The sequence below is a fragment of the Fistularia commersonii genome, chromosome 17 (genome assembly GCF_037954325.1).
Source record: "Fistularia commersonii isolate RoL2024-O1a breed Wild chromosome 17, RoL_Fcom_v1.0, whole genome shotgun sequence".
NCBI lineage: Eukaryota > Metazoa > Chordata > Actinopteri > Syngnathiformes > Fistulariidae > Fistularia > Fistularia commersonii.
In genome coordinates, this window is record NC_141300.1 from 10292814 (window position 1) to 10314138 (window position 21325).

Consider the following 21325-nt stretch of genomic DNA (forward strand, 5'->3'; position numbering starts at 1 on the left):
CTGGAGGAGCTCCGGTCCGGTACCAGTTGAACCCGACGGGTCGTTGCTAGCATAAAACAAGCTAGCTACTCGTTGGAAAACTAAAAGAAGTCATGAAAATATATTGGAAGTTTCCTGGCTGAACAACCCACAAAAATTACATGGGAATTCTGTGACAGGAGTCTTTAAATTCTTTTATCTTAATTATTTTTGAGTTCACTCGGTTGTATATATATACACCCCCCCATACTATTAAATTGTTGGAGTACATTTATGTACGCAGGGATGAAATATCAGTCAGTCCTCAGTACAACAGCAGTGTTCACTCATTAACAAAGGGAAAGAAACGACAGTCAAATATAATAGTTCAGTTTTTATTAAATGTTCTAGTCAAATAAAGCAGCATAAAAACAGAAACAAACATTTGACACACACAGACACACAGTCCAGAGTCATTGTAATCCAACATTCTGAATTATTTTTTTGTTTCACATAACACAAACACACATTTAAAACAGTAGCCACGTTTGGTTGTTTTAGGATTAAAATGTAAACATTGTTGTCATTCTGAACAGTGGATAAAATGTATTAACAGCAGTTGATCAGTCACAGGATGGATTTTCAAATGAATTGTCCAGGACACATCCAGTGTGTATTCCATTAGGCACAACATCAGGACGCGCCCCATTCAGCGACGTCACTCGTGTGTGTGTGTGTGTGTGTGTGTGTGTGTGTGTGTGTGTGTGTGTGTGTGTGTGTGTGTGTGTGTGTGTGTGTGTGTGTGTGTGTGTGAGAGAGAGAGAGAGAGAGAGAGAGAGAGAGAGAGAGAGAGAGAGCGAGCGAGAGAGAGACAGGCAGCATTTAAAAAACAGGCACTTGGTAATAAATCTCAGAATATAGAGGGTCAAATATTTGTCCTGTGTTCATTGGTGGCTGTGTTTTTCAATTTAATTTATTTATCTTTTACAGTGTTTCAGCTTTCACTCATATCTACGACTACTAAAATTGGTTAACAGTGAAACATGAGGCATCTTTCTGGGTTTAATGGATAAGGTCAGATTCAAGCCGTGCAATGAAAAAAAAACACTGAAATTTCAGGAAATACTTTCAGGAGTTTCTCAGGTAATATCAAGTGAGGGCTTACAGTGTTAACAAATCTGTCACAACATTTCCATTCTTTAGAATTGAAGCAGTGGTAAATGATGAGGCAGTCACTTTGCAGTCAGTCACATTAGTATAAGTGGTTAATAGGCATTTTTTACTTCCAGTTCTAAGGCTGTGACAGATTATACTTCAGTGAAGAGGTCAAAGAACCTTAATGGCAGGGTTGTTAATAGCCCTGATAGCTTTAAGGAAGGCATTAGCTCCACTGCCATTTTTTTTTCCTTCTGTCAGGCTACATTAAGCATCAGGGTTTTCTCAAGGGTTAAAAGAAAAAAACAGGCCCTTGTAAAACTTTCCCCTCATGAGGTGCTTTATTATAATAGGATGGGGAAAACTAGTAATGTCCACCCTGTTTCTTTAACATATATTCCTATGGTGAAGACACCAAATTCCATACAGTTGGATTTCATTCATTTCAAAGGAAAACAACACAACAAAATTCACTGTTGCCCACTGTCTGTATTAATTCAGGTGGGGTCTGACTCATAGAGCAATAATATGCCTGGATTTGAAGTATTTCCACCTTCACAGTAACTTCCTAGCCTTCCCTCACCAGTGCTGCTTGGTCCAACTCCCAGCTGTTATCTGCCTCGGCCCAGTGGAACCGGTAACCCTTCGACAGCACCAGGCTCTCTAGATCCCGGTCCTCAGCCCTCTCTTTCAGCCTCTGCTCTTCAAGTATAGACACCAACATGTCTCTTTTCTCTACTGTCTTCATGATCTCAGACAGAATCTCCTGCTCCTTCTGTAGCTCTGAGGCGCTTTTGTTTGTGTCTGGAGTGAAGTGAAAGAACAGAGCAAAAGATGAGACTCTGTAAGAGGCTCATCATATCTTACTTCCTGATTGTCTGAGTGTACCTTCTGTTGCCATCCTGAGCCGGAGATCTTGCTGCAGTCGACTCTGGGTGTCCTCTAGTGCGAGCTCCTGGGCACTACAACAGAGGATCAGAATGGTTGACACCCAAGTGCCATACAAGTGGCAAAATTCTCCTGTCCTCATCCGATGAATTAACTCACAAAATTACGAGTTCAGACTCGTAACGCGCCAATCTGTTCTTCTCAAGGACAAGTTCGAACCAGGACTGATAAAGCTGAGCCTCATCGCTCTCCTCTGCTGGAGACTCCTCTGGAATTTAAGAGAGAGAAGAGGAAAGCAAGAAAAGAGGGATGAATGGCAAAACGAGGAATAGATCGATTTGATATTTATGTGGATCTCTTTTAGTCTATTGGCTAACTGGCAAAGTATCCATACTTAATGAAAATATCCAAAATACATTGTACACTATTTACATTCTCATAAAAAACATTTTCCAAAGCAATACTGATACCACAAAGGTACAATAGTCTGACAGGTACTATAATGTATTCAGCAGTTTTTATTACACTTTATAACCATCCATATTTGGATGTCCTCTTGCTTTTTTGATATTACTTACGAGTCGAGAATAATTCCCTTTCCAACTATATCAGATTGTATGTGATGATATAGAATTTTCTACAGATCCTATGATCTCAAAACAATGCTTTGGGTGATTTCAAAACAATGTCATCACATTTATTCTATCAGACAGTATTGTGAAATAAAGGAGCAGAGATGGGCTGTTGCCTCACATGCTGTCGTGATTCAAGTGAGGCTCTGTAACCTCTGTTCCTTGAAGTTAATCATCAACAGCAACAGTGTGAGCAGACTTAAATGCAATAAAGCATCTCTGTATCTATATTGATCATCTATCAATGTGGAGTACATCTGCTACATGATCATATCAGATTACCCTGTTGAAAAAATTATATCAGCAATAAATGCATTTTTCTTTATCTTTAAACCACGACTGGCCTCAAATAATTCCATATTAATTGGGCCCTAGAATACCCTTATCATAAAAAGGGGGAGCACAGTCAAGGAAGACGGAAGGATTGCAAAAACTGAAAAGAGAAGGCCCCTGTGAATTATACTATCAATTATGTCAAGTAATTACAGAAAGAAACTACCCAAAACACATGCGTGTATGCATGCATGTGCACACACACACATACATACATATATACATACATACATACAGAACATATCTGCATTGCTTAGAAAACCCCACTTTTCAGTGAAACACAAACAAAGCCTTTATAAAGATGTGTTTCACAGTATGTTGAGAGCACAGCCATTAACTGTATTCAGAGGCTTTTAACCACATCAGTATTACAAGGCAATCTTTCTTTCTAAATGGTCCAAAAAGAAGATGAATGAGGCATTAACAGCAGAATTCCATTGAAACTACAGCCCTCCATTGGTCTAAGTTGTTCATTAGTCTGGTGGTTACATGGCTTTGTTTCATTCCATCTCAAAGACCTTTCTAAGAAACAGGTGTGTATGCATGTGTGTTTGTGTGTGTGTGTGTTCAGCACCTGTTTCTCCTCTTATAAGCTTTTCTACAGCCACTCCTCTCTCTTCTAGATCTCTTTGTTTCTCCTCAACCTCCTCGAGTTGTCGTTGAATGGCCTAAGATGTAGAAAAATGGGACATTGAAAGAAACGTGATTGTATATAATCGATAAAATGTCAACAGTGAATCTTTGCAACACTTTGCAAAACCACAGTAGGCTGAAAAAATATGCATACAATAGCATACTGTACCATCATCATTGAGCCCACAATGCTTGATGGTAATGTCCTATTTATAAGCTATATTGATCAGCCATTTTTACAGCGTGCTATTAGTCTTTCAAAGATCATTGTCAGAAACTGTTAGGGATATAAAAACGTACCACATCAATATTTAACATGTAAGACATCAGTTCAGTTTGTTTGTCATGTAGCTTCAGTTCTTCAAAGGTTGCTCTCATCATGAAAGTGAATAAGAATATTACCCTGAACTTTCATCTACTCATCCTAAAAGCGGAGAAAAAGTCAATGTGAAGTACATAAACATTTTTTTTTTTTTGCATTCCTATACAGGAACAGAAACAACTAAATTGATTCGCCTAATCGTTCAAATGTTGCTGTTTTCAATGCTTTAGATAACCCCAGCTTTTAACCCACTGACCGATGAGAATGGGGAGAACGTCACGACAGACATCATGTCATGAGACATGAGAACATCATGATGATCTCGAAGTAAATTCAGCAGTCATTTCATTGTCCGGTCGTAACAGGAGACCTGATTTCACATAGGACTGACGGTACCTGAGCTCTATGAAGCCTCTTTAACTGTTCTCTTTTGGCCTGCTGGGCTACCGTCTTCTCCTGCGTCCTTCTGTGTCTCTCCGAAAACAACTGGAACCAGAAATGTAGAGATATAGGTCCCAGTAAATCAATATACATTAAAAAAAGATTTTGTGTCCTGAACTTTGTTGTGGAACTCAGACAGAATTTACAGACGTTAGGATTTGATGAAGTGTTGTCATTTTCATCTTCACTTGAGCAGGTCTCTTCTAGGTTTTGCTGACTGGAGGCTAGACAAAAATAAAAGACAAACAATCAAAACACATTAGAATGACATATAGCTAAAAAAAATTAAATATCATTAGTATCCACTTAAGTAAACAGCATGCGAGAATTTATTTTCTCTCCCCTTTATGGAACAACTTGTTTTTTTGGTCATCTGGTTGTTAAGTTATAATTATGATCCCCAAATTTATTCTTATTTGTACCAAATTTGATGCCTATAAGTTGTAATAATTACAGAAAATCTTAGGTGTTTTCCCTTTCTCTTTTTCTAATTTCTTGTGAGCTGACTATTTTAGTTTACTCATAATCGGAAGCAAAAAGTGGCAAAAATAACTTTTTTTAACAACCTTTAAAGAATAATCTATAAAGAAAAGGGGTTTAAGAATGAGCAAAACACATAGGTAATTTGTAATTTCTGTATTTCCAACCTTGTTTTATTTATGAGTATAATTGACAATTTAATACATTTTCAGGAAAATCAAAATCAAATCCTCACAAAGTAGGTTTGTTGCTTTAACCTTCAACAAGTAGCTGGTAGCACATACTAAAAGTCAGGACACTGATCCCGGTACTGTAGTCCTGACATTGTTGTATCTGGGTTTGCAACAATCTGCTTTTGTCTTAAGGTGCCTCTAATTGTTAGTTAGTGAAAAATTATTCTAACCTTTGTTTCTGAGGTTGGTGAGGATCATCCTGATCTCCTTTTGTGCCTCCTGGTCCTTCCCCTCGCTCTCTGATCCCTCCCTCTTCCTCAGCCTCAGGGATGAGAACAAGCTGACCTTCCTGTTAGGTAGTGAAGGCACGTTGTCTGGAAAGACCCCTCCTGAGCTTCTCCGACTCTGTATCGCGACCTGCTTGAGCAGGGAGGGCAGGTCCAGGCCGGAGTCACGTCTTTTGTCCTTCCTCTCTCTGGACAGCTCAGCTTCAGTGCTAATGAGTGAGCTGAGGCTCAGCGCTCCCTCTGACATGGGCCTCGGTTTTCGAGGACCGTCGTGGTTGACCCTCCTGTTGAAGTGACAAGACAAATCGATAGCTCGCGTTACAACCTGACTTCAACCCAGAAGTGTTAATCCAAGGAGACTGATAACATGGGCGACTGAAATAACATCTTGTACGGACATTGGGATTGGATCATTGGAGGGATTGGTCACACTAAATGTCCTCCTGAAGGCGTTGGCTATAAGCTGGAAGGCCGAGGGGGATGAGGCAGAGGTTTGGCTGGAAGCTGCTCCTCCATCTTGGCCCAGGTCTGTCCGTGGCTTATCTGCTTCCGTCTCTGCCTGTACCTGATAAAACATCAGACGGGAAAAATGTGGGTGACATAATGTGGATTTAATCCCACAAATCTCATCCACATCACTGTCTTTGGATCTCTGCAATACAATGAAGAAGAAAGGAGTGAGAGATAAAGAGACTTTTTCCTGAACAATGAACAAGATGCTTTGATGAATTTGAATCTGACAGTTTTTACTGGCTGATGTTTGACAGACCTGTCAAAACCAGTGAAGGCTGCTTGATGAAAACTTTCAGGATCAAGTGAAAAATTCTGATTGGTTTGTTATATCGACATTACCAGCTGGATCCCGGCATTGTTTGGATGTTGATATTTGGCTGAACATAAGCTGATACAACCATGTAAAATAAACAATATAATTAAAACATCTTGATCTCAAAGTCCAATTGTTAACATCCACAGAATGTGACATCTAAAATATTTAGAAATGAGCTTTCAGCATTTTTTCCCCAACAGCAGCTTGATAGTAATTTGCCTCTACCAAGTAATTGCTGTTGGACAAATTGTATTTAAATAAATTGCCTTTTTTTTTTTTTAAATAATGCCTATATAAAATTTAAAGTGACATCTGATACAGCAGGTTATTACGGACTACTGCTTATAAGAGCAACACTGGAATGCTGCTTGAATATTACTTATTTTAGCAACACCACTCAAGGTCTAAAGTGAAATCTCCACCTGGTCTTCACTTTGCGCCTGCTCCGTGTCGCCTGGAGTCTCTTCCGGAGCAGGGACACGCAGGTCCCAACTCAGGAGCCTCTCCTTCTCAGACGGAGTTAACGCCAGGGGTCTCTTCGGAGCGGACGACTGACACGCAGTCGCCGATTTCTTTTCACAAGTCTCGCTACCTCCTGCGAGCCGCGGGTCTTCGGATGTCTTGCGAGCGCCTTTGGAGGTCTGAAAAAAACAGCGGTCTTATCAGCGGGCAGAAAGGTCAAGCTTGTGCATTCATAATGTCCTTAAAATATCTTCTCCAGCTCAGAACGGCACGGTCGCATCAAAGTATTACAAAGGAGATCTTGGTCTAACATGACTGTCAAAGATAACGACGTGTGCCGCGGCGTGATGTGAATTTCACTCAACCTACGGTTTGTTTTTCTGCCGCAGTGATGTCCTCGGAGTCAGCTTCAGGGACGGTCTCCGGTCCCCCTTTCTCTGGCAGCCAGCTCTTCTGGAAGTGTTTGATGAAGATCAGAGGGAAAGCTGCAAACACAGACACAACGGGAGGGATATTTTCCAGAGAACCTCAGACACAGAATGGCAACATATCATAACCCTTTTTGACACTCATACAAAAGGGTGACATCATTGTTGCTCTCTAAAAGCACAAATTAGCATTCTATTTTCTTATCAACTAATCTAAGTTTAAGGTGTTTTGCCAATTACAGGGCCATAGATTGGCGTCATCTATAATTCATCTCTATCAATTGCATTTAATTTGTCATATTTATCAATCCGAGTTAATTGTTTATGGGTAACGTGATGTAATATACCATGTCTTTACCTTCAATTGATTTGAATTTTATTTTTGCTGGATTAGATATAGCAAAAATGGTTTATATCTAATTATTACACCTTCCAAAAATCAAATTGTTATCACTTTATTAATATATATATATATATATATATATTGTTTTTTTCTTATTTCAAAGGGATAGCTTTTGGAATAAGTAGGGCAAAAGGATGTTATTTTCGATGGTTAAATGATGGGTTTTAACTGATTCGGGGGTAAGGTGGGGACAAATTCAAACAACCATGAAAAAAAGGAACCAAAATAGAGACATGCAACGCCAAGTAGAAGCTGAACGCGGTCATTTGATTAATCTACAACACAGGGGGACACACAAGTGGAAAAAACAGGGTTAAAATAGAAATTAAAGTTGACTGATGGGTTGGAAGAGAAATAATGTCATGGCAGCTGGTGGAAAGCCCATGCGTTGCCGCATGTATTTAAAAGCAAACAATACTGACCTCAAGTGCTGGATTTCTTGCATTACAACAGTAACACCACCTTTGGATGCCTGCACACTTAATCTTCAGCATCTCATGTATTAAATATATATAATATTTTCCAGTTAGAAGGAAACTGGACAGTCTTCCAACAGCACATTCTAAAACTGCTAAAATCAAACCTTTTCAAGTTAAAAGGGCCCAGAAAATTAAATCCCTCCACTGACTATGGAAGATAACACTGAGGTGCTATGAATATTATCTGACTTGATTTGATTTTAATGATTTATTTAACTTCTCAGGTCATTTTATATACATTTCCTTTTTTTTTTTTCAAAGTGTTAGAGGTAGTGGCAAGGTACTTTTGTTATTTTATAAATTCTTGCCAAATTATACTTGGTATTTCCGCATAATTTGCAAATGAAATTGCGAAAATTGAAGATGTGTTCATTCACATCCTTTATGTGCAATCAATTATTGTTCTTTTAAAGGTGAAGTCACGTTCAGCAGCGAGGAGGATCCTGAATACACTGGGGGACATTTATTTTAGATCTCGAATTGCTCTGTATCCCAAAAGAGGAGGGTTGCTAGGGGAGACAGACATCTGAGATACTGACTTCGGTGAGCCAACATCACATCCCATCTCGGGTAAGAGGTAGAAAATGGTGGGTCTTCCTCAGATTGTGAAAAAAAAAATCAGAGCGATAGCCTTTTTCCAACATCAAAAAACAGAAAATCAAAAGCTCTAAACGTGAGCTTTTTGTTTAGCTTTCTTCTTTCCTTGAGCCTAAAAAAAAAAACCCTATAGTTTTTTTTTTAATATCATTCATAGGGACATTAACTGGCAGAACTGTAGTTCTTTGGCAAGATGTTATGATACCTATTAAATTTGATCAAATAATTTTAGATTTTAAAAATGCACATTGGATTTCTAGCAACATTGCAATGAAAGGCTTACCTTTTAAATCACTAAAGACTTATTGGTTTACTCTGGAGTGGATTGTGCTAAGCGTTGCTGCATTTTGTCTTTATTTCCATTTTATTTGGCCAAAAAAAAGCATTCCAGAAGGAAAACCACAAGACACAGAGGATTAAAATTACACAGGGAACCCACGCAGACACGTGGGAGAACATGTGTCGTGATTTCACATATTTAAAAAAATATGTAAAGAGGCCCAAGACGGGACATTGAGGGGTAAAATTCAATTCTTGTTGATCCGCCTATTGATCCAGTTGTTTTTCTCAGAATATCGAAGAGCACCATCAAACATTTCAGACTCTATTACAAAAGTGAATATATGATGTGACCTCTAAGACGATCCGGGATGCAAACAGGGCTTCCTGTCCTTACTGGACAGTAAGAGAGACAGTCAGAAGAGAAGGTACTCACTGGACTTGATCTTCTGTTTCCAGCGGTTGTTTGCTTTGGTTTTACCGGTGTCTGAATCGAAGCAAGAGACAAAAAGACTCAGTATCTCCCTTGTTCTTTTTGGCTGGTTTATTTCAACCATCATAACTGCTTGCGTGTAACTTTGATGACCAGAATAACATCTGTTACTGCAAATCATTTGATGATTTTAGGAGATCTTTTTAAGGGAGATTTTCAAGTACATTTTTCCCCTGAACAATCTTAGGGATAAATATCTTGATTTTTTTAATTTTATTTTAGCTAATTTCAAAGCAGTTGTGGAAAACTACATGCTATTTTTCATGCAAATGTTCAAGTAAATGTCACCTTGACTGATTTATGGGGTGGGCAGCACCACATGAAAATGAATGACAGCAAAAAAAAAATATGAAGGTAAATTGTTTAGTATTCATGCTAATTTACTTGCGTTCATCTTGCTTATCATCGCAAAATTTCTCTTTCATTTTACAGTCAGTGCAAACATTTTCCAAGCTGTGACTAATGGATGGTGATGGTTTCGTTGTTTTTTAGAGCCTGAGTGTGTGTGTGTGCGTGTGTTTGTGTGTGTGTATTCATCGCTAAGCTCAATGAATTTTTGCCACTGAGATGAAATAACAAACATTAAGCAGAGTGTGGGAGAATAGCGACAGCAAGCGAGGTACGCCCTGATCTCTCAGACAATCCCAAAGAGGGATGCCAACACAAACATGCTTGGGGGAAAAGTTCAGGCAGTTTAATGGTCTCTCTCTGGGAATATCAGGTTCTCATAGAATAACATGGGCTGAGAACACATTTCTGTAGCCTTAGAAAGTAAATTTGTAAAATACAGTCTTTTTTTTTTTTTTTTTTAAATGGATGATACGGTGAGGCTGGGAAATATAAGGAAAATCCAGATTTTTTGAATTTAAGTCATGTATATATTAAGGGAAAAAATGTTTTGGTGTAGAAAATTTCAGGTGATAAGATTGACCAAGTTGTTTTATTTTTTCTATCTGTCAGACATTTCTTGAAATTAGTAAAATAATATCTTGGTCATTTCTAAAAAAAAAAAAAAAAAATCTTTGTGACTAACCTTTTTTTCTTACTAATTTTCAGGTAATTTGTTATTAACCTAAAAGGTAATTTGTACGAGATTCTAAGGTAATGTTTTTTGGTCCTTCTGGGGGTTAAGGTGGACTACTGCTCTGCTAACAATGAAACTGGGCCCAGTTATTTTTAGTATTGAAAAACCGATGAGATGATATTCAATATTTAAGGATATAGTGCCCAGCCCTGTGAAACAACAAACATCCTGCTTACTAACCTTGGACACAGTCCTGATTCAGGCTCCTGGCCTCTGCGACCTCAAACGCTGCAGGTTTTACAAGGCAGGAGGCGTCCAGTGCCTCTATAGCCATTTCTGTGTCTGCAACAACACTTGAATGACCCTGATCCAGCTTCTCTGTGAGCATGCTGGACGGCCTCTCTGGAGATAGAAACAGCAAGTGAGCGTTAAGGGACAAGCATTAGAGGATATTTTCCGACATAGTGAGTCAGTGGTTGCTGTGCTGCTTGTGTCCTGCAAAACATCAGCAAAAAATAATAAGCAGTGTTTCACATACACCATCAGCACACCATGTCTCACCTCGGTAAATGCTGCTCAGTGAAAACAATGAATATGGCTTGAAGTTCTAAAAGGATTTCGACCAAAAGTACACACAACTTAGTACCAGTGACGTCTTTTCTAGGAAATTAGTGGTTACTGTGGCTCCTCATTGTCTGTTTTTCCACAGCTGCCCAGAGTTGTGGGAAGATCGTACAAGTCAGTCCATCTACATTTGGCGCTGCTGCTCATTACTGTTATGGCATTCATTGATATTTGTTTTTTTTTCATGCCCAGGTTCAGGGAAAAAAAAAAAAACATTTGAAAGGGGCCTTTTTGCTACGGTTTTTGACGAATTCTTACAGCATGATTAGTGTAAATAGATTTCTGTTGATAATTTTTATTTATTTTTTATTGATTATTTGCTGATAGATATGATGAAGATCGGAAAAACCAAAAATAAATTTTATGGATTTCTTGAGAAAAGACATCTGTGAGAAGAAATCCTTACAGGAAATTCAACAACCATTTGAGGATGGACAATAAAATCTCTAGAACTACTTCTTAATTTCAACTTTTTTTTTATGGTCCCACAAGAGAAACTAAGCAAATGCTGATCTTTAGAGTTGCATTAGAGTTATTTTATTTTCTTTGTTTGTCCTGAAGCAACTCGGTGACCTGGGAGCTAAATTTGTCCCTCACTTCTCTAAGGTTTCCTGGTTGCTGAGGTCAAAGGATACTTTCAGAGGCGACAAGTGGATAAAACTGCATTCATATCAAATGTTCATATTTTCATACCTATGCATAACAGTCTCCACTTCAAAGCTAAGAAATGGAAATATCCGGTACTCACTTTTTTGTTTTTATATTCCCTCTCTGTTAAGGCTAAATTCTAACCAGAACTGACCCACACAATCTTAATTTTCATGATAAATCTGACCTGAATATTTTTTTTGTTTACTTTTTGTTGCTCTTGACTTATATCTTTTGGATTATCTTGAACATGTGAACGGAGCAACTTCACCTGATCAGATCTAATTCAGGGCTTTTCAACACTCCATATTTTAAACTGTAGTTTTTTTTCTGGGGAAATATAAGGGATTACTATCTGATATCAGAATTTATAGTACATAAATATATACAGACTATTATATATTATATTTTGAAAATTATTTTAATATCTGCCACACCAGAAAACAAAATGTAAATAAGCAGATGTCAGAGACAAATGGCCCTGACAATTTACAATTAATATAAACTACACTAAAAAATAAGTAAATAAAAAAGAAGCATTCATGCAGTTTTTGGAGACTTCACTTGAAGCAATTTCATGAAAATGGAGTTCTGCTGAGCAGTTTTGCAGGTGTTGTAGAACCAAATTTAAAAAGGTTTGAGACTGAAATTAAATAACTTGTTGATCGAATCCCTTCTAATTCAGGACAATAATATAATCGGGCTAAAGAGAAATGACAGGACTGTCAGTTTTTAAGTAAGTGCTTTGAAATAGGAAAAAAAAAGCAACAAAAACAAAATACACACAAAAAATACTCAAAAAAAGCTCACCAGAAAATGTGCAGATATTAAACCCAGATGATAAGACAGAGAAAACCCAAGGAGCACCAGGACAGGATTTAATCAATTCATTTATACTTTATTATTCCCTCCCAGGGGAAATTCTCTCTGCATTTAACCCATCGGTACCAGGGGAGTAGTTTGGGGTTCTGTTTTTTGCTCAACAACTTTGTGACAAACTAGGAGGGGCCGGCATTCGAACCAGAAACGTTCGATTCCAGGGACGATCACTCTACCTCTTGCGCCCCGATTCACTTCAGCTCTGCTCAGGCCACATCACCTTCGAGTAGGTGTACCTTTGTCAATTATAGTTCTGCTTTTGCACGTAGAGCTAAACTTAAGTCGTGAATGTTTTTTTTTTGCAGTAAAAGCATGAAAAGCCATGTGATTGAGGATATGAGAATGGAATTAAGCAATTATGTACAGCTGATTACTGTATGTCAGCTAATCAACTGCTAAGGTATCATGAAAATATCTGCATTTGAATAAAGTGTGTTCTTGTAATTTCCATATGTGCTGACATGCCACATAAGGCATATCAATAATGTTGTGTATCTTAAATATATAACTGGAATATGCTGTAAATATTTGATTTAGTTGTACTTTATATTGATTGGTTGACAATAATACCTTTCAGAAATATGATGCAATTACTTTTAAAGCCGGTATCTGCCAATATGCAGATGATGTGCTGACATTATGTTATCAAAAAAGCAGATATTTTATAATGCAGCTTGTATGCCAATAATATTGTGCATACTATGTATATAAAATATGCTGCCTACATCATATTTTAAGGCCATATGTGTTGATGATGAATATAGTGCACCTCTATTTAAGTGAGCTAAATAAAATAAATCTCCCCTCATATCTGCTGAAAATTCCAACAAATGTTACAAAGCAGGTGTTACTTTCAAAAGCAGTGACTGTTAATGATTTGTGTGGGTGATATTAGGAAAACAGAGGTAAAGAAGGGATTTTCTTTGATTGGGCGTTTTTAGCGATGTTCTGAGTTAATTCTGTGGTTAGAATTGCAGAATAAGACTAACCCGAATGGTAACTGTTATTGTGAAATTCAACCAATTGGTAACAAATGACGAAGCAAATCATTTATTAAATCAAAAAGGCTTTATTTTTGTATGTATTTACAGCTTTATGAATATCATAAATTAAGCAATTTTACAGTGACACATAACAAGGCTGAAAGTTTACTTTCTAACAAACAGTTTTGCCAGCTAAATTTATATGGTGGGGGGGGGGGGGGCAAACTACCGGGAAGGTCTAGGAGGAACAAGAAAGTGATGTGGTGAGGGGCTCAGAGGGAAAGGGTCCTCCTTCTGCAACAGAGGGAACCACAGACAGACCACAGACACGTTGGTAGATTAGAGAGAATACATTTAGGCAGATGAATGGTTGTTAGGGGGATTAGGGAGGAACTCGGTGCAAGCATTAGTTACTCGGGTTTAATGGCTAGGATGCATGACTGAGCTGAAAGGTGTTACATTGCCATCCGTTCACCAATTGGAAGAAGATCAGATGCTTCAGATCATCATCATCACTATCATCAGGATGATTTTATTTGAGATGCATAGAAGGGAAATTCCATTTACAGTCAAAGACTCTTGATTGTATTAAACCATCACCAATTGAATCCCTTCAAATATGCAATTTCAGCTATTCAATATATTTCTAATTGCCAATCGTTGTACACAACAGGTCATTTTGATTCATCATGATATTTGATGTAATTTTTTTGGTTGTAATTATTTGGGTATTGTTTGGTAAATGCCCATGCAGATAATTTCTTGCTAACTGTCTCGTATTTTGTTTGATAATTTATAAATGTAATCACAGGTTTTCTTCAAAAAGTCTCACTTTTTGGATTCTGGACAATTCCGATCAGGATTTTGTGCAATTCCTTGCAGTAAGTTAATTTAATCTTTTTCCTGCGCCTTTAGGTCAATTAGAAAATAGACAGATAAATACTATAATTATATTAAATACTACCCAATCTATTCATTGAAAGCATATGGTTTGGTTGCAGTTTGTCCAATATTTAAAGTCAATATGGATAAACAGAGACAATACTTAACACCTTTACTAGCCACAACGTGCTGAACACGGAAGTAATGATGCTTAATGAAGGTCGGTGCTGATTATTAAAAGTGGAAATGTAAATTAAAAAAAAAAACGCAGCCGATGCGGAAGCATCAACACAAGATCTTATAGATAATAAAAGAGGGACAACTGTCTCCTTCCCTGCTGGCAGTAATCGGCCAATTAGAGAGCACTGCACTGGAAACTTGAAACAGACCGAACAACACGAAGTGAACAAAAAATGAGACAGAAAAATTAGAAAGTAAAAGAGATTCGGGGAGGAAAGTCGAAGAATAGGAAAATATGTGCCGAAAATAGTCAGAAAAAGGGAGTAAACCTCTTAAAATGATACATCGAAGTAAAAAAAAAAAAAAAAAAAAAAAAAAAAAAGTGAGAACTAATCAGACAGGTCGCTGCATTTCTCGTATTGACCCTGATTCTACACAATTCTACAAAAGAATGAGAACTCAATCCGTCATAAACAAAATCAAATTTGCATAACAACATAAAAACAACCCGCTGCAATGCTTGAGGAAAAACGTGAGATGATTTCACTTAGTCAAGAATATACCCCCTTCAGTAACATGACAGTAATTGCAAGCTATTAAGCAGAACTAAAGTATAATTCCATTAATAAACATAGTAGGTGAACTAGAATTAGATGCAATAGTTTTATTTGTTAATTGATGCGCCAAAATTGAATATGTAAGGCATAAAAAGCTCTTGCTTGAGATTCGGTCCCTAAAACAAACAATTGCTTAATGCTTTCTTTCTATTTGATAAAGTAATATAACTTAATAAAAAAACAGGTTATTATAAGTATTAAAAAAAAGAGACGAAACATTGGCAGTACCGGTGTAATTGTCTGAATCACATGCATAAATATACACCTAAATAATTTCAAGTAATCTATTTGCAATTTTCTTAAGAATATCATCTAGAGCTGTTTTCTAGACGTCTGTAACTGATTAAATCAGAAAGAGAATCTTTCATTAATAAAGTGTGAATGTACCATTAATACTACCATTAAACTAATTATACATGTGAATAAAATAGGAATACCTTAAAAATAAACAATTAATGGCTTTTCTTAATGTAGAATTTTGCTTTGTTGATTTTTCCGATATCAACTAATACTAATACTAGCATGCTGTTATTGTAGAAGTTGTGGACTCAGCGGTTTGTGTTTTTCGAAATAGAGAATTTCATAAATACCGCTCTTCATTTGTGCTTCCCAGATTTTGTTCAAAACCAAAATGCTAAGCCACAAATCATTGTTGAATAAAAATACCCCAATTAACGAAATGCGGGACACAGGACCAAAACATGTATTAACAAAAAGAAATGTTCAGAAATGTTTTGTATAAATATATATAATATACTGTTAAGGCATTTCCATTGCACATCTCTGGGGTGCATTTGAAGATGCGGCACACGGTATCAAGTTTAAATCCACGCTGAGTTGATTTGAAAACAAACCAAAATCCTCCAAAGCGTTCAGGGTTAAAGTCCGCGGGACATGTTCACGGTTACTTTACTGCCTCGACTATTTAGAAGTCAAAGTCTTAGTTGGAAATCAAAACATGAAAATCTGACGCAATCCGTAAGAATAGACTGTAAAGTCTAAACGTCTAGACTCGAGCAGTGGCGCGACTTAAAAGTGTGTTATGAGTGCGTCTTGCAGTCAAAGCAGCCTGGAACAAGCTGGCGTGAGACGCATTGAGAAGGGTTTGATTGCCCCGCCATTCCCTACTATATACTGTCGACTTTGTGATTGCATTACAAAAATTAGGGCAGGACTGCATAACAAAACACTCCCATCATAATATTCAGAAGGCATTTTAATAAGGACGTACCTCATAGTGGCCTCTTTTGTGTAGAACACACACAATCATACAGGTAAGCAAAAATGTGAAAACAAATTGCTTAGACAACTTAACTGTAACAGCACATTCAAAATCTGGGTCATTTTGTTTTGTCAATTTAACGTTATTTGTGCAGCCAATTGAAGGATTTTTAAGGTCCCTTTGTCATTTCTAGCTGAATTTTAGGCAACTTAGCAAAATTAATAAATAAAATATTAAAAAAAAAAAATGTTTACCAAAATTACAAATATGTAATTGACATAGAAATATGACATATCAATTAAAAAAAAAAGAAACTCATACATCTTCCAGCCCTAATTTTAATAGTCGTGCAATGTGATTTCATATCATAATGATGCAAAGTTACAGTCAAACCAAACCAAGGAGGCAATTTAACAACTGGAGTTGCTGGATGAAAATACTTTGGTCACTGAAAACATAAACCTCAAGACATGTAGGAAATACAGCAAATATTTGGTGTACCTTTTACTCTACTAACCCTTTTTTCTACTGAATTTAGTGCAAAAAGACCACAGATTGAGATTTTTCCTGGATCTCATGCTAGCTGGAGGCCGACAGGCTCTCGGCTCATCTGTCCCAGCACCTCGTGCATCATGCAGAGCAGCGGGCAGCCCAGGCTCAGCAGCTCGAAAAGGAACACGTAGTCGTTCGAGCAGCTGCTGACGTGGGAACCCGCTGCCGCCAAACAATCACACACACTGCCCATCAGCCGCCGGGGCCACACACACACGGCCCGGCCGGCGCGGCAGGGCCAACTCAGGCCTCGCCTAAGCAAAGAAACCAGGGTACCTGGGGGGGTCGCCTGGGCATTACTAGTCGCTGTGCAGCTGCCATTGTCCAGCGTTGAGGGAGGGCCGTGGTGGAGGTCGTCCTGTCGACATACACCATTGAAAACAGAAAATATTATCACAGGGACATGAAAATATTTACTTTTTAATCGCATGAAGGAAACCTACAAACCCCAATTCTAATGAAGTAAGGACGTTATGTAAAACATAAGTAAAAACAGAATATACAGTTGAATACACTCCAAAGACAATATATTTAATATTCAAACTGATGAACTTTAATACTTTTTTCAAATATTCACTCATTTTGAATTTGATGTCTGCAACACATTCCAAAAAAGCTTGGACAGCGGCACTTATTACCACTGAGCTACATCACCTTTCCTTTTAACAACACTCAATTAGCATTTTGGAACAGAGAACACTAATGTTTAAGGTTTGTAAGTGGAATTCTTTTCCATTTTTACTTTATAAACAACTTCAGTTGCTCAACAGTCCGGGGTATCCATTGACATATTTTGAGCGGCCACACATTTTCAATAGGAGATACTGTAAGTGTGCCTGGCTGTTGTAATGCATTCAGAATGCGGTTTCATGAAAAATATGCTGCTTCGATGACAGCATTTTTTCTCCCTAGACCTGGATGTATCTTTCAGCATTGATGGTGTCTTCACAGATGTGCATGTTCCTCATACCATCACAGACACCCGATTTTGAACTTTGCACCGACAACAATCCGGATGGCTGTTTACCACTTAGGCCCGGAGGGCATGATATCCATCAATTCCAAAAACCATTTGAAATATGGACTCACAGCACACTTTTCCACTTCACATCAGTCCATTTCAGATGAGCTCTGGCTTGGAGAAGCCGGTGGGGTTTCTGGGTGTTGTTGATTTATGGCTTTTGATTTGCATGGTACAGTTTTACCTTGCATTAATAGATGCAGCAATGAACAGAACACCCAATGACAACACTCACCTTCAAAATGGGTGAATATTTGCAAATCAAAATCAAATCTATCAGTTCAAACATTGAATATATTGTCTTTGGGGTGTATTCAATTGAATACAGGTTGGAAGGGATTTGCAGATCATTGTTTTTAGTTTTTTTATTTACGTTTTACACAACGTCCCAACTTCATTAGAATTGGGGTTTGTGCAAATTATTCCGACTACTAATTTTTACCACGCAGTTTTCTATTATCATGCACACTTGAAAATATGTGATATATTTCTTACATTTCTCCTTCTGAACCTGCTCTGGTAACTGCTGGACTGGCGCTGGGCGTAATGCATCTTGCAGTAGAATTTGGCTGGAAAGGTCACAAAGACAATTATAGATAAAGTAACTTATACATCCATTATGGTGAGACAGTTCCTTGGATTAATTGCTAAGAATTAAACATTTTCATTGTAGGGAAAGAACCTTGAAAGAATCAACAATCATCTTGTTATCAACTGTGACTCGCTCATATCTTTACAAGAAATTTTCTTTTATCACAAAAAAAATGAATAGATCATCAGGAAAAGGTGTGGAATCGGTCAAACCTGAAATGAAATCATTTTATATTCCATCTGAGGCTTGCAAGGATGATGGCTAATGGAGGCCACAATCTCAGAAAATGGATAAGCCTTGATAATTTCTCAAAAAAAAAAAAAAAAACCTACCCTCCCGTGAGTCAAAGGTGTAGCCCCCCATTCGCAGGGTGCAGTTGCAGACGTCACAGCGGAAGCACTCGCGGTGGAAGAAGAAGCCTTCGGCGCTGAGTCGCTCCATCACGTAAACCCGTCTGGTGCAAAAGTGGCAACTGTCGCTGCCGCCGAGGCCACAGGGGGCGTCTTTCCTGCCAACACACTGAGAGGCGGAGGAGGGGGGGTAAGACTCAACTTCCAGACAGTTTGTACTTGAAACAACCATCAGGGGAAATAGTTAAAGATGCAGTTAGTACGCAAGCAAGCAGGAGGACTTTCATGAGAACATCTGGCTTTGGAATAAGATGAAGGTTTTTTCATATTATGAAATGTCCTTCGACTCAACATCTATCCATGAAGCTGCTATGCAAACAGACATTTGTAGATCAAAAAATTTAGTACATCTGACGGAGTACAGGGCTCTGGATGTTGAATCCAAACTGATACAGCGTGAGCAATTTGACTTGAAGTTGTCAAGTCCGGCTCGATCGCATGAATAAGAATAAGAATAATAAGAATAAGAACAACTTTATTTATCCCGAAGGAAATTGTTGTGCCAGAGTTTCAAGTAAAACATAACAATAATAAATAATAGTAGGAAGGAGGGAGAATAAGAAATACAAATAAAACCATAAAGTGTCAAAGTCAAGGCTATAAAGTGTTTTAAGGTCTTAAAAAGTACAAAGATTTGAATATTCCCTTCGGCTGAAGGAAGAGGAATTAAAAAGTCTGATGGCCTCAGGTAGGAAAGACCTCCTGTGGCGTTCAGTGGAGCTCCTTGGTGGTATCAATGTACGACTGAAATGATGCTGATGAAACAAAGTTTAATACGACTGTAATAAGATTTTATAATAATTGGAATCCAACCTGTGCCGCAAAGGTCCACAAACATCAGCTTTTCATTTAACAGCAAACGTTTCTTCATCACAAGGACAGAATATCCGAGCTATGTAAGCAAACCAGGGCGTACCTGGACAGTAAGATGTTCTCTGACCAGAATTAATGGACAGAACACAAATGCAAAACATTTAGTGAGAAACAGTTAAAGACAACAAACGCATGGATCTGTGCTGAGTATCTCAGGGACGGTCTTGAGCTCCTGGTCTAAAAGGGGTTGTGAAAGGACTGGAGGGGGGCGCTTTCCAAAAATCTAATCATACTTGGACAAACCATCCCTCAGCAATGAGCAAAGTCTTATCTCCTTCCCGTACCGCAACATCTCATGGTCTGACAGTGGGCAAGAATTCTCCAACTGCCATCGTCGCTCCAGTTTGTAACCTCTTTCACTGCAGCTCGAACTAGAACATCAACACAAGACAAGGAGCATCGCATGTAACCTAATGAATCGATTTTGAACAGATGGTGTTTGAGTTTCGACTTAAGCTGAGATAGAGAGGCAGAATTTCTAATGACAGGAGGAGATGAGTCCCAGAGGTCGGGAGCGGAGCGACTGAACACAGCACAAAGTTGAGTTGGGGACCTGAGAGAGTGGAGATCATAAATCGGTGTGATGGGTTCAGAGGAGCCATGCTGTGGATGCATTTGTAGGTAAGGAGCAATATTTGTAATTTCCTTGTGACTCTGAGTCCAACGGGTTTCACTCTTTTGTTTCACATTCCGAAAAGTCTGTCTTCATCTTTTCAGCCTAATCCACGTATATCCCAAAAAGTTGTACCTTTGTCCCCACTGAATGACACCTCCATCGCCTCCATTAGCATAACAACCCTCTTCGAAGCTAGTTTCTGACGATCGGCTCTCCGATTTGCATAAGGAGCCGTCATAACCTAGATCCAAAACTCCTCGCAGGCCATCAGAACTGAAGAAGCCCCTCGGATCAGGGTTGAAATATCTTCAAGTGAAGAAATTCAAGTCCAGTTGCCTTGACAAGAATATCTAGAAGTTAGGGGTCGGTGGCACAGAAGGGTTAGAGCAATCGTCTTCCAAACCGAACATTCCTGGTTGGATTCCTGGCTCCTCCTAGTGTGTCAAAGTGTTGTTGAGCAAGACACTGAACCCCTAACAGCTCCCCTGGCGCAGGTGGACGGCATGCCTACTGCTCATGGTTCATCCATGATGGGTTCATTGCAGAGAAAAAAAATTCCCCGAAGGGATTAATAAAAGATAAATTATTATTATTACTCAGTTAATCTGAGCTTTTACAGGCCACCAGGGGAGCTGCTGAAGGACTGCGGTGAGGTTTTCTCCGTGGAGGGGGTCCCGCTTACGATCCAAGCTGTAGAATTCTGGAGGAGCAGGAGTTTCTTTTGGGATTTGTTGGTGAGACCAACAGGGCTACAACTCAGAATCATGATATCTAATACTAACTCCATGACAGAATTTAGAACCCCACGTGACATAATTCAAACTCCAAGCTCTCTTCTCATTTTAACATCAAATTTGGAAGTCAAAGTATGAATCCAGGTATTGCAGAGGATTCATTCGGGGGGTGAATTTAATATTTCAGGCTGGCTTT

General features: G+C 38.4%; 1 protein-coding gene across 2 annotated transcripts in view; it reads right to left on the bottom strand.

Annotated features, from left to right (window-relative positions):
* Positions 1-346: 346 nt before the first annotated feature.
* Positions 347-21325, bottom strand: part of mical2b (microtubule associated monooxygenase, calponin and LIM domain containing 2b) — a 59695-nt gene continuing 38716 nt past the window's right edge. For both annotated transcript variants that reach the window (XM_086163006.1, XM_086163004.1), the window contains 15 exons: positions 18829-19015; positions 18400-18473; positions 17160-17241; positions 10537-10698; positions 9216-9266; positions 6963-7078; positions 6554-6772; positions 5701-5867; positions 5246-5586; positions 4513-4586; positions 4318-4407; positions 3541-3634; positions 2161-2269; positions 2002-2075; positions 347-1917 (listed from right to left, as the gene is read on the bottom strand). In XM_086163006.1, the coding sequence (XP_086019132.1) occupies positions 1682-1917; positions 2002-2075; positions 2161-2269; positions 3541-3634; positions 4318-4407; positions 4513-4586; positions 5246-5586; positions 5701-5867; positions 6554-6772; positions 6963-7078; positions 9216-9266; positions 10537-10698; positions 17160-17241; positions 18400-18473; positions 18829-19015 (2076 nt within the window). In that variant the 3' untranslated portion in view covers positions 347-1681. The remainder of the gene's footprint in view (positions 1918-2001; positions 2076-2160; positions 2270-3540; positions 3635-4317; positions 4408-4512; positions 4587-5245; positions 5587-5700; positions 5868-6553; positions 6773-6962; positions 7079-9215; positions 9267-10536; positions 10699-17159; positions 17242-18399; positions 18474-18828; positions 19016-21325) is intronic.